Raw genomic sequence first — 15,015 nt, 5'->3', positions numbered from 1 at the left:
GTTGAACAGCAGCTACATTTTTCCTCAAGTAAATGTTACAAAAAATGTATTTAGTGTGCATTACAATTTTATTTACAGCTTTCAATATTTTAATAGTTGGGTTAAGTTCAGTTTTTTTCCCTTAATATTTAAAGGAGTGTAAGGAAACACTGTAAGAAAACAATTCCCTTAGGACTAAGGAGGGTTATGCGGGCTGTCTGGATGACTGGGAGTAAGGTGTTGTGGCCATAAAGAGATACAGGAAGTGGGAAATGCTTTCCCATTTGCAAGATAGGAGTTGACTTAATTCTTAGACAAAAGTGCAGTGAAATGTGTGGATGTTAAATGATTCAAGAGGAGGAGAAAAGAAGGGGGTAAAAGAATTAAATTATTATGTAAATAAATTACTCTTTTTGGTCTGCTAATCAGTTTACTAATAATTTGTACTTAACTAGGTGGTTGAATCCCTTATTTATTATCGGCCATAAACGGAAGCTTGAAGAAGATGATATGTATAAAGTGATGCCAGAAGATTCCTCAGAGAAGCTTGGAGAGGAATTGCAGTGGTAAGGAGAAAAATTGTGAAATACTTTGGATTGGAAGGCAAAATTGTTCTCTTTTATTGTACTAATGCTGGAGAAGGTAAAAATCTTATTTCTATTCTGAAATTCAAAGATGTTATTGTAAAGTTTAACAAGGTTAAAAATGTTGAAGAATTTAGAGCAATAAGAACTAAGAGAATTTGTTTACCATAGATGCTTTTTAGATTTTCTCAAGTTGTACATAATGGAACTTCATTAGAGAAATTCCATTATGTAATTTATAATTAATTTGACTCTTTGCAAAATGCTTGCAAAAAACAACTTTTCATCAACTGTAATGGTAGTAATCCTTAATAAATGCATGAATCTTCTGGCCTGTGGTAAAGCAGCTGTGGAAACTTAAATTGCTTTGTGTAAAAGTGGAGAAAAAAGTTTTGTATTTTATTTATTTTTGTTTGTTTGTTTAGATTGCAAACTGAATTAAGTGACCTCTTAAATATATGTGTGTATAAAAATATATGTATGTTGAAAATTACAAATCATTGGTAGATTGGGCAAGATGCCTTGAACAGGTAAAAGCAGGTATCTAGGATGTGTTTTTATTTGGTTTTAAGAACTTTTTCATGGACTGTGTACTGGTCTGTAGTGTTATTGACTCAGGGACATCTATATTTTAGTAGGAAAATATCTTCAAATAATTACTATTTATATCAATTGTTGTGAACCTTCCAACAGAGAGGATTTTTGTCTTCAAATAATCTTCTGCTAAATATAGTTAGAGGAAAAGATCCCACTTAGTGAAAGGTGGCCTCTGTATTAAGAAAGTGTGGCCTTGCTGTTTCTTGCTGTTACACTGAAAGCGGAGCAGATGGACTTTCCTGATAGTTTGATTGGGATGATAGACTCCTCAAGAAGTAAAAAGAATCCAGAAACAAAAGGTTATGACCAGATCTGCTCTGGATAAGTTAACTGAAGAAAGAGAGTCAGTGATAAGCTCATAGGAGTTGCTGCTTTTAATGTCTTTGTAGTTGGAGAGCTTTGCCAAATTCCATGGTTGTGTTAGGGACTTGGCTGTAAGGAAGATGGATTTTTTCTCAATGATTTTTTTATAGTAAAAGCACACACTTGCATGAGTCAGGAAATGGTAGGAAAAAAAAAAAAAAGAGTGTTTTTTAATTCTTCAGTGTACTTGACCAAGAAGCAGAGTGTATAATTCATAAATAGCTGCCTTCAGAAGTAGTCTTTTCTCTTGAGCCAAGAAACCCCACAGAACCTACATAGTTTCTGTTTTCAAAGCATGTAGACAATAAGTCTGTAATTTTTGTAACAAAAAAGAGGGTAAAAAAAAAGTGCTCTTATCTGTATGCTTTGAACTTTTGTGCTTTGTTGCAAAATAATTGGCTTTCATGCCTTAGACTTATTTCACCCCTCAAACTGTCAAGGTCAGGGGTTTGGCAGAAAACACTTAGCCTTCACAAGAAAGGGGGAGGTTCCTCTCTGACAGCAGTGTGTTTTAACAAGTCTGCTTAAGTTGTGATACTTTCTTGCTAAAATTATGCTTGTTATTACTGTCTTTGGTTTTCATGTGAACAGATTGTGTCCTGCTTGTGGTGATGGTCTTTGCCACTCTGCTGCCGAATCCTCGCATTCAGAGAGAGTGTGTGGAGTGTTGGGTGACAAAATCCTCAGCAAAGCATATGGTAGAGAATAGACAGGGCCAGACATGAGAAAGGGTTGGACATCACAACCTCTCTGAGGAAGCACAGGGCATATGGATAGACAAAGACACTGTGCTGCCTCAGTTTAGTCCATGGTCAGATCATATGATAGGAGGCTCTTGATTAAGGTGAGTGGTGACTGTCTGAACAGAGAGGAGGAGAAACAAAGGAAGAGTTCCTCATCAGCAAATATGTCAAGGGTGATAATAGTCAACAGTGGTGAATTGTTTGTGATTAACCAAGAGCAAATAGGTCTAGACATTAAGTAATTTTATTTGATTTTATTAAAGTGATCAGGGAAATCTGGCTGTTAGTCTGAAAGTGTTTTATTCTAGGTAATTGCCTTGTGATTTTAATTCTGTCCTCCAACATATTTGCACTTTGTTTGTCAGGTACTGGGATAAAGAGGTGCAAAAAGCAAAAAAGAGAGGAAAAACACCACATTTAACAAAAGCCATTATTCTGTGTTACTGGAAATCCTATTTAGTTTTTGGAATTTTCACAATGATTGAGGTAAGTGATGTAAAATGTCACAGGACCTACTTCTTGGCTAACAGCAATGTGAAACTTGTCCACTTAGACTGCATGACATGTACTGGTGACTTCATCCTGGACTGCTCAGAGAACCTGGTAAAGTTCTCAGAAAGGTATAACAGAGCTGTAGCCCTGCAGAGACTGAAAAACTGAGTCATAATTGCAGGATTACGCAAGTGGAACAGAGAGAGCTCATTTCATTGCATTATTTTTGAGACATTGCAAACCACTGACTTGATTTGTAAGGCTTATCTGTATTTTATGTATCTGAGTGGTATGCCCAGTAGAAAGAGGATTTTTTGCTCTCTGTAAGTGGCTCTAAAGGACACATTTAAAAAAATGGAAGTATAATACATACTCATGCAATTATTATAACATCAAAGCGTTTTTTTGGTAATTGAGAGAGTTCTCCCTGAAGTTCCAGCTAAATTTTAATGTGGAACATGTTTCTTTTGGGTAATGTGTTGATAAAAATAGGCTTGACATTTTAGAGCACAATAAAGACAAAGTAATAAGGGATATGGCTTGTGGCAGTACTTGGCTCCTGTTTGCCTGTTTACAGACTTGATTAGCATGGTGTGATAAGAAATTACTAATACTTTTCCCCTTCTTTCTCTTTCAGGAAAGCCTCAAAATAATTCAACCAATTTTTTTGGGGAAAATTATTAATTATTTTGAAAAGCATAATGCCTCAGATGAGGAAGATTTGAATTTTGCATATTGCTACGCAGGTGCTCTGTCTGTGTGCACGCTTATTCTGGCTATCATGCACCACTTATACTTTTATCATGTGCAGCGGGCTGGCATGAAGCTGAGGGTGGCCATGTGTCACATGATTTATCGGAAGGTAAGCAAACCTGTTCACAGCTGTATTTTGTATTTGACAGCTGTTCTGTTGGGGGAGTTTAAAAATGCAGTTATTTATTACGCTCATGATTGCAATTCCATTGAAGTTATTGATTAGTAGAGACCTAATGCATGCGGAACGTGTCAGGCCTTAGATGTTTGCATGTGTCTTTCTGTCTCTTTGGCTGTCTGAATGACAGCTTCAGGCCTGCTTAGTGAAGGTGGTGAGTTAAATAGCCCTAAAGTCTTGGAAGAGCTGCTTTTTTTGCTTCCTGCTGCTGTTGGAGAGGAGCCCCCCCCATTGCTCTTGGAAGTGTTGTGTGCTGAATCTCTAAGAGGTGTCGGCATAGAGCAGGAGAGGGACAGAGCTTCCAGGGAATGCTGGCAGCTACTCAGCCTTGCAGTTTGATCCCAGGGGAGGACATGGATGGCACCATCTGCTGCTGCACTCTCAGTCTCCTGGGAATTGCTTCACTGTCCGGGTTTCCCTCCACCCCTGTTGCGGTTAAGGGTGGGATTTATTTATCTTTTATCCCATCAGTTATGTAGAACTAGTAGGTTGCTTCCTTTGCAGATCAGAGGCTGCTCTTGTCCCTTTGGGCACCCATTAATTTCCCTTGGGGAGTGGCAGCAGTTCTGTGGAACTGCTACTTTCCCCTCCAGGCAGGCAGGGATGCTTGGCCTATTTACCTTTATCCCTGCTGGGGGGAAGAGAGAGAGGAGCAGGCAGAGGAGACACAGTTCAGAATCAAGTGGAATCCTAAAGGCAGGGAGTTAGTTTTTTATTACCATTTACTGGTGTTATTGTGGGAGTACTGCACTAAAGCCAGTGAAATGTGAGAAGGGATGTGTGTTCAGTGAGCCATAGTTTCTTTGCTCTCTCTGTGTCCTGATCAAAAAATAGCTGTCCTGAACTACAGATGGAGTTGAGGCTGCTGTCAGAGGAAAAGTGGAACAAGAGAACTTGAGTTTTACCTGCAGGAAGGAGCTGAACAACATCCCGGACAAAATGCTGTTTCTTAGTTGAAAATGTCTGCTTCACTCTTCTGAAGCCATTGGCAATTCCCAAACCATGAGCCTGCTTCCAAGCAGGATATCTATGCTGAGAATGCTGGAAGGGAAAATGCCCCATCTTTTTATCTTCAGTGCTGCTGGAATTTCAGACATCAGCAAAGAAGTTTAATTGAAAAGTCGGGACTGCACAGTTTCTTTGGAATGTAAAGAAATCCACATTATTTTAACCGTTAAACATAGGTACCATCAACTTAACATGAACACTTGTACTACGGTGTAGGTTATATCAAGTTTTTGCACAAAGCAGTAAAGTGTTTTGCACAAAGAGTAAAGATGTCCCCATTTTAAGTGGTGATTACTTTTCATACACACATTTATTCTCTTCCTCTTTTGATACCTTGAAAAGGATCCTCTGGGAACTTGGCTCTAACACAGCACAATGCTTTCTTGTACATCTCTCTAAGGTGTTAATTTACCAGACTGATTATCAAAATGGAATTAATGGAAAATGTATATAGTAATGGTGTTTGTTGCTGAATTGATACTGGCCTAGAAGCTTGGAAAATAAATATTTGTAATACACGCCCTTATTTCTAAAAATGGGATTAAATGGAAAATTAATGAGCCCTCAGTTTTACTTCTGAGAGTGACGGTTGAAGTAATGGCATTGACAAGAACATTGGCAAACCTTTCTAATAATTTGTCTTCACTATGTGCTGCTTATAAATAGGTCATATTTTATCTTTAACCTCATATAGGCTTTTGAAAAAAGCTTGGGTGCTTATTTACCAGCACTGTACCAGAGTTTGTTAATTGCTGTAGAAAATAAAATATTTGGTTTTTAAGGATAAATAGATTGGATAAGAAAGCATTCTTAATAGAGAACTTCAAATGTTCATAATTCTTAAGTTTTAGACCCTTTTTCATTTCCTGGAAAGTTCAAATCTAATTTGCAAAATCCCTGTATTCAAACAGTTAAGAAGTTTTGTTACCAGTAAGAAGTATTAGTGATGCACATAGAAAACTTGTAACAAGAATTAAAGTGAAATATGTCTAATGATGACTCAGAATCTTATGCTTTGGAATCAAAGGCTACTTTTGGGAAACCGGTTTTTGTTGGTTTTATTTTTTTTAAGACTTAGCTTTTAGAAGTTCTTTGAGGTCAGTGTACTGACTTTAGCTGGGATGGAATTAGTTTTCCTCAGCTCATATGGGGCTATGTATCAGGTGTAGTAAAAAAAGGAAGGTACCAATACAAGACTTTTTGGTAAAAAATCGGTTATAAATGTAAAATTGCTACTTTGCAATCGATACATATCCATTCAGCCAGGAAAATGTGAGGCTTATTTCACTTAAAAAAAAAAAAAAGAAAAAAAGAAAAAATCAAAACCAAGAGGGAATCAAGGAAACGCTAAAACTGCATTGCCACTGATGATGAGAATGGCTGCCTCCTCCCTGAGAATACAAATCAGTCACAGATGAGCACCCTCCTTTTGGCTCATGCTTGTGTGGTTCCTCCTGAGACTGTCTTGGTCAAAATGAACTGGACTCAAAATCATATTAAAACTTGTTTTGCTGCTTATGTAGAAGTAGGTAGTTAGAAGTCAAAAAAGTGATTGTGTGGCAGGTCCAAGACAGACCCAGGCCATGGGCCACTAGCAAGACCCCAGCGCGATCTTCTGATGGTTCAGGTGAACCTCAGATAGCAAATATGTTGTACCCATATAAACACATCCTGATGGGACACTTCCCCAAACATGCATCATGTGAACTCCTCTTACTATGATCTGTGAATTTCTAACATATTTTCTCCAAGCTTACCAGCCTTAATGTGTGGTGTGGAGCAAACAGGATAGCAGCAGGCAGCTACCTGGGGGATTTCAGGTGGATGAGAGACAGGTGGCTTAAGACAGAGAATGAAGCCATAATTTTCACAAATAACTAAATCTGATCTTTCATATACCCACTATCCTAGATTTATTTTTTGGAATGTCAGAGGAATTTCACACTGGAGTTTTAAAAGTTTCTGCCTTTCAATGTTTCAGCTGGTTTCAATAAAGTTAGGGTTGGGATTCACTCTGTCATTAACAATATCTTTTTAACACAAAAGTGAGGTACATAAAATGTAAGGGACCTTGGTTGAAATTATGCTTTGAATAGTACTTTGATGATGTTTGATGTTCTTCTACTTGTTTCAAAATACTGGAATTGTATTTTTGAAACAATCAGTACTTTTCAGGTTTGATTATTGCTCAAAATGGAACCCTAATAATGTTTGGAGAGGGAGAAGTAGCTGTGTGCTGCCTAAAAATGTGAAGTGTTTTTGAGTAGTAATCTATTTCTGTACAGAAAAATGTGTATCGTGCTTTGTATATTTTTTTAAACTTGTGCTGCAAACCTGTGTTTTCTCTCTAGCAGGTGTAGGAGGAAGCAGGGTTTGTTATTGGTATTTATGAGAAATTTCAGTTTGGACCTTTGCAGTAAAGTTCAGACTGCATATTTCTATATGGGATGTTTTCGGAGGGGGGGAGATATTTTATAAACACATTCTTTTTTTTCTACTGACTACCTTTTTAATTAACATATAAAAATACTTGATATTTACCCTTGTTGTTTTCCATAGCGTGTGCTTCATTTTACATAATTCAGAAAAGTTATGATTTTTCAAGAGTTAGTGATTTGTAAAGGGACACTGATTTGCAAAGATAGTCTGAAATTAATAACTTGAGGGATTTTTGCCTTCCGTCCGATAACACATTCAAAGTAGAATTCTTTCAATTGGCCACTGTTCTGACTTTAGTCTGGCCTTCAGTCTAAAGTTCCTGTTTTATACAGGTCCTCATAGTGAGGGGAAGAACAATGCACATGGAAAGTTACAGCTCTTTTGCTTAGTGACTTGCTGTATTGATATTTTCCTATTTTTAATCACTTCAGACATGAAGATAGGGCATTTTTATTCTCACAGTCCTTCCCTTGACTTTTTTTTTAAATAATTTTTTCTTTAGGGCTTTGTTTAGAATATTTATTTTAATCCTTTATCTAAGGTTCCAGTGCTCTCAGGCAAAAGCTGAGATGTGACTTCAGCTTTAGCCCTGGTACTATATTCCTGTATCTTGTGTGTATAGGTGTACTGTGCTCTATAAGCTGTGATAATTTGAGACTGTTCTGACTTTTTTAGGCACTTCGTCTCAGTAATGTAGCTATGGCGAAAACTACCACTGGTCAAATAGTAAACCTGCTGTCAAATGATGTGAACAAATTTGATCAAGTAAGGAGTATTTTACAGATCTTTCCAAGGGGCTGAAGAAATTGTGGGGTTAGAGTTAAGAAAGTTTTGTTTAAAACTGGTGATTAAATGTTTCTAATAAACATTTCTTCTAGTTGTTTCTTAAACATGGAATGTTTTGTGTTGGAAGGGACCATAAAGACCTTCTTGTTCCAGTTCCCCTCCATGAGCAGGGGCATCTTCCACTAGGAGGCTGCTCACAGCCCCATCTTGCCATGGGCAGAAATATTACTAAGGGTTTAATTTGTTAGCTAAGAGCTAATTTACAGTTAGCTAAGAGCTAAAAGTTATTTTTTTATTCTTAACTTTTTGTTTAGGTAACAATTTTCTTGCACTTCTTGTGGGCTGGACCACTTCAAGCTGTAGCAGTAACAGTCCTTCTGTGGATGGAAATAGGCCCATCATGTCTTGCAGGAATGGCAGTTCTCATTATTCTTCTTCCTGTGCAAACGTGCATTGGGAGGCTTTTTTCTTCCCTCAGGTAAGGCTGCATGTTTTGGGTTGTTGCTAGTTTCTGTGCTGGGTTTTAAAATGTGAATATTGGGTGGAGACAGAGTATCAGCTTGTGTCTGGTGATATTTTTTGCAGTGCCTCTTATCTTTGCTAACATTTTTTTAGAGCTGCTAATGTGAAATGTCTGAATTCCAGATTATGGACTTGACGTGGTCTGTCTTCCAAACATGCTGAAAGTATCTGATACTTATTAGCTCTCCAGTGCATTAAAAGAGTTTGACTGTTTCTGTAGCTACCTTGCTCTAGATCATGTCATAGAATTGAGCTTTGCCTTCCTGCAGTAATTCCTGGGGAGTGGCTACTCCAAAGGGAATGTAGTCAGCCCTTCTCTGTGTGATTTACTGGAGTGACACAAGATTTGCAGCAGAAAGCTCTGGAAGTTTCTTGTTTAAAGATCTTGCTCTGTCTCCTCCGTGACTAAAACACGGAGAGAAAAAAAGGGAAGGAACTGAGAGAGAGGGGAAGAAAAATTTATTGTAGTGGTTTTGATGCCAGCTATGAGGTTTCCAGCTGCAAGGTTCTAGGCTGTGGAGATAAGAGTTTGGAGTAATTTTCCATTACTATACAAATTTAATTTGTTTTTCTGTAACTTTATCCTAAAAACCCCCAGCAAGACTTGCCTCTGTTGGGATTGTTGAGGCAAGTTCTTGCATCCAAGTTTTCTGTTTCTTATGTAATAAGCCATGCTTGACTTAACATTATGACTTTATAAAAGGCTTTTACACCAAATTGGAAATATTTTTGTGTTCCTTTACCCTGTACACATATGCTTAGGAGTGTTAGGCATCTTTCTTTGCATCTTTTTGTTGAATTGGTTCCTTTTAGCTCTTTGGATAAGTAAAATTTCTTTAAGTGAGGTAGTCATTTTTTTTTCCAAGTTGTATTTCAAGACAAGTTTTCTAGACATGCTGAGCCTGGCATTGCATGGCCAGGTTTGAAGAGAGAGATGAGAATTACAAAATGAAAATGACTTGTAGACCTTTCATTTGTAACCACTGTAGTAGTCTTCAGTCACTACATTCGTATGCTGTTTCTCAAATAATGTTCAAGGGCTATTTCTCAAATAATGATCCATTCAGAGTTCTCTGTCAAATTCTAAGGGCTTTTCTTCTTATGATAAAGCCTGTTTGTGGAACACTTACCATATGTTCTTAAATGTGTATTTTCATTGCATGTGCAGTATGCATGCAGAAGTGTAAACGTACTTCATTGCTGTTTTTCATTAGTGGTAAGTTTTTGAGGTTTGAGTCAGTAATTAAAATACCTAGTGCTTAGCTAGTGCTTTATCCATGGTGGCAGGCTTTAATATCCCCATTTTACAGATGGGAAGCTGAGTCACAAAGAGATTAATGGACTTTTCCAGGGTCAGACAATAGGGTGATAAAAATCTCTTTCTTGAAGATATCTATTTTGAAAATTAATCAGTGGCAATGTAACAGTGTTTGGGGTTTTTTACCCATTCAGTAACAGCCACTTGTTTGGATGCAGTGCAAGGGAAAGAATTTGTTAACCAGAAAAGCTTCTGCTTGTCTCCATGTGCACGGATCTTCTTATTTGTGTACAAAAATGTGCAATGAACAGAAGGAGTTAATGGTAAAACTGGAATAGATTTTAACTCCGTAATGATGATTGTGTTCACATGGCATTTGCTGGGAATCTGCATGGATTTAAGGAAGGCAGCCTATGAAGAAGTAATTTAAGGATTAAAGCTTTTGCTAAAATCCAAGCATGCTTGGTGTGGCAGTTAATTTGTGCTATTATTCAGCAGTGTTCTTGTGACTCAGCCGTGTAAACATGTGTGCACAGCAGTTCATGGTGCAGCCGCTGGCCTCGGTGCTCTGGGAGTTTGCAGATACGGATTTGACAGCCTGTGGAATGGTATCCACTGTACTCTACAGGATTGCTTTTACTTGCATAAGTAGGAGAAGTTTTGCAAAATACACATGACCTAATATATTATTTGAGAAGCAATTTAATTATTGGACTGAAGACCATTCTATATGTATTTTATTCACAAGAACTGGGTGCTTTCACTGCTTAGTCATGCAACTGTAGTAGTATTGTTACTTAAATTTTTTCTTGAAGATAAAAACTGTGTCTAACTGCTGTCTCAGGCATAATTAAAATCCACCAAATATGCCTTGTGAAAGCAAAAAGGAATTTTGTAGCTAGCTTAATTTAGAGTGGTTTTTAGCATCATAGAGGGGTCTTCTCATATGAAAATTTTCAGGTCCTTTCTTACTGCACTTTCTTATTGACATGCTTTGTGAGCATGTATTGGACTTACCTGTTTGTACTCTGAACTTAATATGAAACCAGGGACGTGACTTTGTCTGCAGTAATTTACCATCAATGCACTGTATACTTGAAGCCATTACACAACACCACTAAGCTTGTGGCTTCTGATATGTATGTTGATTGCAAAGGGGAGTGTAACTTGAAAAAAATTTTCAAAAGACCACTCCCCTAATTTCCTGAGCATTTCAAAGCAATTTGAAATGGGATGGCTACTATGATGACATTTCAGCAGGAAAACTGAAAAGTTGGTTTGTGAGAACTATGGCCGTTTTTGAGTCACACCATTTTAAAAAAAGAAACCTCTGTTAACTTTATTATTTATTCCATCATCTTCAACTTTCTATTATGAGGAGACCAAGCCTGGAAGTTAGGTGACATTCAGGATCATAGGTGAGAGCTGTTTCCTGCTGCAGAGCCATGAGCAACACATGGTAATTTTGCCTTTTTCAGTGGTGGTATGTCTATGGGGAGGAAATTATAAGCTGTTACATTATTTAAGGAATTGTTTTTCTGTAACTGTTTCTTTTTGAAAAATGGAAAAGAGGAAGTAGGAAAGATAATCTCATTCCATGTTGATGTGGTTGGTTTAAGCTAAGTTATTTTCCTCAGTGTTATTAAGAATCTGTGATTGTACTTGGGCTAAGTTTCTAAATGCCTTTTGCTAGTTCCCTTGTATAAGTATTTTTTAATGTCCTGCTTCAGTCATCCTAACATTTATGGACCGATGGTGCCGAGAAGTTTTCTAAAATGGCGAGTAGGTGCTTGAAATTCTTTCAACTTGCGTTCTTTTATTATGATTTCCTCCAGTGTACCAGAGAAATCTTACAGGAGACAAGTGAAGCTGAGAAAGCCCAGTCACACCTTCTAAAATGATTGGAATTTTTTTAATGATCTCTGAATCTTGACTTTCATTGTTATATGCAAAAATAAGTAATTTATTAGGTAAAGGTATATTTTATAAAAATAAGGTCTAACACAGCTCTCCATGTGCAAGATGTTTGTCTACATGAATGAATTCAGAATTGTAATAGGATCTATTAGCATGATTTATGCATTTATTATGTGGCTTCTAACTTTCAATGCTTTTTTCCTAATTAAAAGTGTGAATTTATTATTTAATTATATATATTTCCCATTTTTTCCATCAGTGCAAACATAGTGTGAGACCAAAACAGATATATTCAAATTAGTGTTAATTACAATTAATGCTTAAATAATATTTATTTTTTAAAGAAACCATATCTAAATGGTTATATATATGATATCATCTGTCATAATGAATTATGGCTCATGTACTATGTAATCTCTGCTTCAAGTACAGTTAATCCTGAAAAGTCACAAATGAGGCAAATTTCTTTAACAACATCAGAAGAACTTTATGACAAGAGTGATTGTTTTGGCATTTTGAAATATTTTAAAAGTAATTTTCTGATTTTTGTTTACTTCTAAACGCAATAAACAACAGATATATTGTTTAAGGAATACTGCATGTTTGCACAAACTGACATGTATTTCTGAACATTGAATCAGCTCTCAGTTCCCTGAGAAGCAAGAATACAAGCATGCTAAGTCTGCTGTGTGTCAGCTGATCTTCAGGAAAACCCTTTAATGCAATTATAGTTTTGTGAATCATCTTTACAAATAAAAGCAAAAACTTTATACATATGTTGTGTGTTCATAAATTTTCTTCTTTAGGGAATCTGAGAATTTTTCCTTTGTCCTGTTTTCAGAAGCAAGACAGCTGCCTTAACTGATGTCAGGATTAGGACCATGAATGAAGTGATAAGTGGTATGAAGATAATAAAGATGTATGCTTGGGAAAAATCATTTGCGGAACTTGTGAATGGTTTAAGAAGGTAATTCTAGAAAGATACAGCTTGGTGTATGACCAGTGTCATTTTCCATTTTTTACATGTGAATTGGTGCTTTATTTTGTGCTTTAAAACACAGTTTCCATGCACTTCTTGAGCTTTTTTTTAAAATTTTATATAGCAAAAGTGGAGGAATGAAGATATATTCTAAGGGAATAAAAAAAGTTGAAATCCTTCAAACTTCAATAATTCAGGCTTCAATAATTCAGTAATAATTCATTTTATTACTTAAGCCACCTGGGAAAGGTAGAAGGGAGAAAGCAGATCAGAAATTCCATTGTTATTCAACTGGCAAAGCAAGCTGTGTTTGGTATCCTAATACATTTCATTTCAAGGGTTCATTGACATCAGGCTAAAACATACTAATACATTTGATTTTCAGTCAGTATTTTCCCTTTTACTTGACACTATAGCAGCATTCAGTACTAAAGGTTAAGTGTAAGAGTTTGTGTGTGTATTTCTTAGAAACTGATTTTCATGTATGTCCCTCTCCAGCATATTAATAGAATGTTGGTATCCTGCTGCAGGTTATCTGACTTCTTAGTTTTAAATGTTTAATTTTGGAAATCCTTTTCATAAAAAGATTTTTTTTCCTTTCTATCCATGTGCAGGCTTGCAAACTTGCAAATGTTCCCTGAGATGTTCCTTCCCATGCACATAATTGGTTCCTCTGTTGGATTATAGAATCCTGTGATCCTAGAATGTTCATGACTGATGGGAAGCTTTACAGTCTTGTATGGAGCCAGAGAGAATATTTCTTTATTGAAAGGTTCCTCAGTAGGTTATATTCACATAGCTAAATTTTAGATTTCCAAGTTCAACACCTCATTAGGATTAGAGGCTTCTTTTTAAATATTGTAACACATTAAAAAAGAACACATCTTGAGCCCTCTTTGCTTTCTTGAACTGTATTGTGGAAAACTGTAAGTAGAAGTCTTAAATTTAGCCAGATGCTTTATTGTCCAGTATTTCCACATTGGCCCTCGACAGTGGCTAAGATGCCATCTGAACTCCTCCACTGCTCTTTTTTTTTGTGTCTGTCTGTGTTAGTTTCCTTTTATGTAAGCTTGTGCCTCAAGACAGTGTAATATATTATATGCAGCCTGCAGGTAGGCTGTAATTTATCTGGTATTTATGGAGAGTAGCACAAAAAACTTGCTGATTATCCACAGATAATGAGAGGATTATTAAGAATTATTAAAGGGTGGGAAAAGAGTTTCATCCAGGGTTGTAGAAGTAATTGAATTAGACCCAATTCAAATAGTTTACATACAAATGGTTTTTCTCTGTACTCTGGAGGAGATTAGAGATGGTGAGCCCTTAAGCTGAAAAAATAAGTCTTTGAAGCTCTTTAAAAGTCTTGTCAGTTCAGCCAATTTGGCAAATATAGTGGGAAAGTTGCTCAACTAGTTTTCCAGTAGTGCATCCTGCATCCTTTTCTTCATTAAGTGGTTACTTAATTTGCTTCAAATTGTATAATCACAACTTGAGTTTCTAATCTTAATGTAAAGTTCCAAGTGGAAGGCAATCAAAACTATTAAGAATTGTCAGAATTGCCTAAGAATTGCCAGAATATGTGGAAAGAGAAATTAGGAATTGTTTTGGGATTTTATATTTGATAGTATTAAGTAGACAAAAAGTAGAATATATGGGGAAGGAGTAAGTTGTTTTGGCTGTCTTGATAAGGAAAATTACTATATTAATAAGGAGGTAAGCCTGATAGCATACACATTATAGCAGATGATAGTGCAGTTTGAATTGCTGGAGGGAGACTTAAGTGTCTGTGCAATGCTTCAATCACTGTTTAGCTTTGGCAATGACTGGCAGAACAGTTGGCCTCACAGGTCAGTGTTTTCTTAATTTATGAACTAAAATTCCTAGAGCAAAATAAGCCAGGAGCAGGGTCCAAATTGGGAAGTATTTAGACTGAGATGAAAGGAAATACTCTAAATCCCGTGATATAGTTTGAGGAGCAGCAGCTGAATAATGGCAGATGCTTGGGCCATGGGCAAACTTGTGATCTTCTGGAAATTGCCCTGTTTTTTTTCGACTGCAGAGTATGTGTTGGTCTTGTCATGAGTTTTGTGGACTGAACTCTGCTGGATTTTGATATTGGAAGGATAAGGACTTAGTGGGTGCTTGGCCTTTATACAGGTTTTTTTTTGCTCTTTTCTATTGCATGTAGCCCAAAATGTACTTGAAGCAGATTAGAATCTGAATTAAAATACTAGTTTGACTACAGAAGAAAAAAATAGTATGTTAGTTTTCTGATTCTAAAAAAAAATTATTTTCTATAGCTATTAAGATATTAAATAAATTAATTTCTCCTTTGAATTTCCAACCTCTTAAATTCTGATTTTTTTTTATTGTTTGTTTTGGGTTGGTTTTTGTGGTTTTTTGTTTGTTTGTTTCTG

General features: G+C 36.4%; 1 protein-coding gene across 4 annotated transcripts in view; it reads left to right on the top strand.

Moving 5' to 3' along the window:
• Positions 1 to 15,015, top strand: part of ABCC4 (ATP binding cassette subfamily C member 4 (PEL blood group)) — a 136,616-nt gene that overhangs the window by 12,988 nt on the left and 108,613 nt on the right. For 2 of the 4 annotated variants that reach the window (XM_085581324.1, XM_021530313.3), the window contains exons 2-7: positions 435 to 545; positions 2,632 to 2,752; positions 3,396 to 3,620; positions 7,812 to 7,901; positions 8,237 to 8,400; positions 12,461 to 12,586. In XM_085581324.1, the coding sequence (XP_085437450.1) occupies positions 435 to 545; positions 2,632 to 2,752; positions 3,396 to 3,620; positions 7,812 to 7,901; positions 8,237 to 8,400; positions 12,461 to 12,586 (837 nt within the window). The remainder of the gene's footprint in view (positions 1 to 434; positions 546 to 2,631; positions 2,753 to 3,395; positions 3,621 to 7,811; positions 7,902 to 8,236; positions 8,401 to 12,460; positions 12,587 to 15,015) is intronic. The other 2 variants (XM_085581334.1, XM_085581345.1) reach the window with 2 other exon arrangements.

This window comes from Lonchura striata, chromosome 1 (genome assembly GCF_050655825.1).
Source record: "Lonchura striata isolate lonStrDom1 chromosome 1, ASM5065582v1, whole genome shotgun sequence".
In the NCBI taxonomy this organism is placed as follows: domain Eukaryota; kingdom Metazoa; phylum Chordata; class Aves; order Passeriformes; family Estrildidae; genus Lonchura; species Lonchura striata.
Note: the sequence above shows the minus strand (reverse complement) of the source record. Positions and strands in the feature narration are given on the sequence as shown.